Source organism: Charadrius vociferus, unplaced genomic scaffold (assembly GCF_000708025.1).
Source record: "Charadrius vociferus isolate BGI_N301 unplaced genomic scaffold, ASM70802v2 scaffold410, whole genome shotgun sequence".
NCBI lineage: Eukaryota > Metazoa > Chordata > Aves > Charadriiformes > Charadriidae > Charadrius > Charadrius vociferus.
The window spans coordinates 125,488-126,288 of NW_009646499.1; the positions used below are offsets into that span (position 1 = coordinate 125,488).

General features: G+C 47.7%; 1 protein-coding gene across 1 annotated transcript in view; it reads left to right on the top strand.

Annotated features, from left to right (window-relative positions):
• Positions 1-445: 445 nt before the first annotated feature.
• The window catches only part of TSPAN5 (tetraspanin 5), a 78,283-nt gene continuing 77,927 nt past the window's right edge, over positions 446-801 (top strand). The window contains exon 1 of the mRNA XM_009882951.1: positions 446-606. Coding sequence (XP_009881253.1) covers positions 526-606 — 81 coding nt within the window. The 5' untranslated portion in view covers positions 446-525. The remainder of the gene's footprint in view (positions 607-801) is intronic.

The window sequence follows — 801 nt, forward strand, 5'->3', positions numbered from 1 at the left end:
GTTACGGTTTGCACTTACGTTGCTGGCTTGGCTGATAGGAAGAAGGTTTTAAACCTTATTCCATTTTAATGGAATGAGTAACTACCGCCTCATCGGAAATAAAACCTTCAGGTACAAGGTTAACCGATTGCTTAAACTCCGATGGTTTAATCTGTTAGAAAATATTAGATTGACATTTATGTCATGTCGCCATTGTGTTTTTCATCTGATGTTACACCCCGAGAGCCAGATTAACATCTGAGGAGCTATCTCCATAATAAACAATTTTACAGTGCTTTCAAAAGGAAGGTGTTTATCTGAATGTTTTGCAGATAGGGAAACACAGGCAGAAAGGCATTAAATGACTTGACAAGGTCATCCAGAAAAATCAGTAATGAAACAGGGAATACAGCGTGGGCCTCCTAGCTGCCAGTTACCTTCTTTTTATTCCCCCCTCCCCCCATTTTTATTTTTTATTTTTATTTACTATCCCCCCTTTTGGTTCTCACCCTGGCTGCGAGCAAAGTGTCTTCATGAGCGCAGAGGATGTCCGGGAAGCACTACAAGGGGCCTGAAGTCAGTTGTTGCATCAAATATTTCATCTTCGGCTTCAATGTCATTTTCTGGGTAAGTGGGCCGGTCGCACGGCGCTTCGTGTCTTCCTCTGCCACCTTCTTCTCCTCCTCCTCCTCCCTTGCCGCTCCCGGGCAGACACGTGCCCAGTTGCCCAAGAGTCCACCCCAGCACAGGGTCTGCAGGGTCTGGGTGGGCAGTGGGGCCGTGCTGGGGCGGGGATCGCAGCAGAGGGTGCCAAGGCTGCGG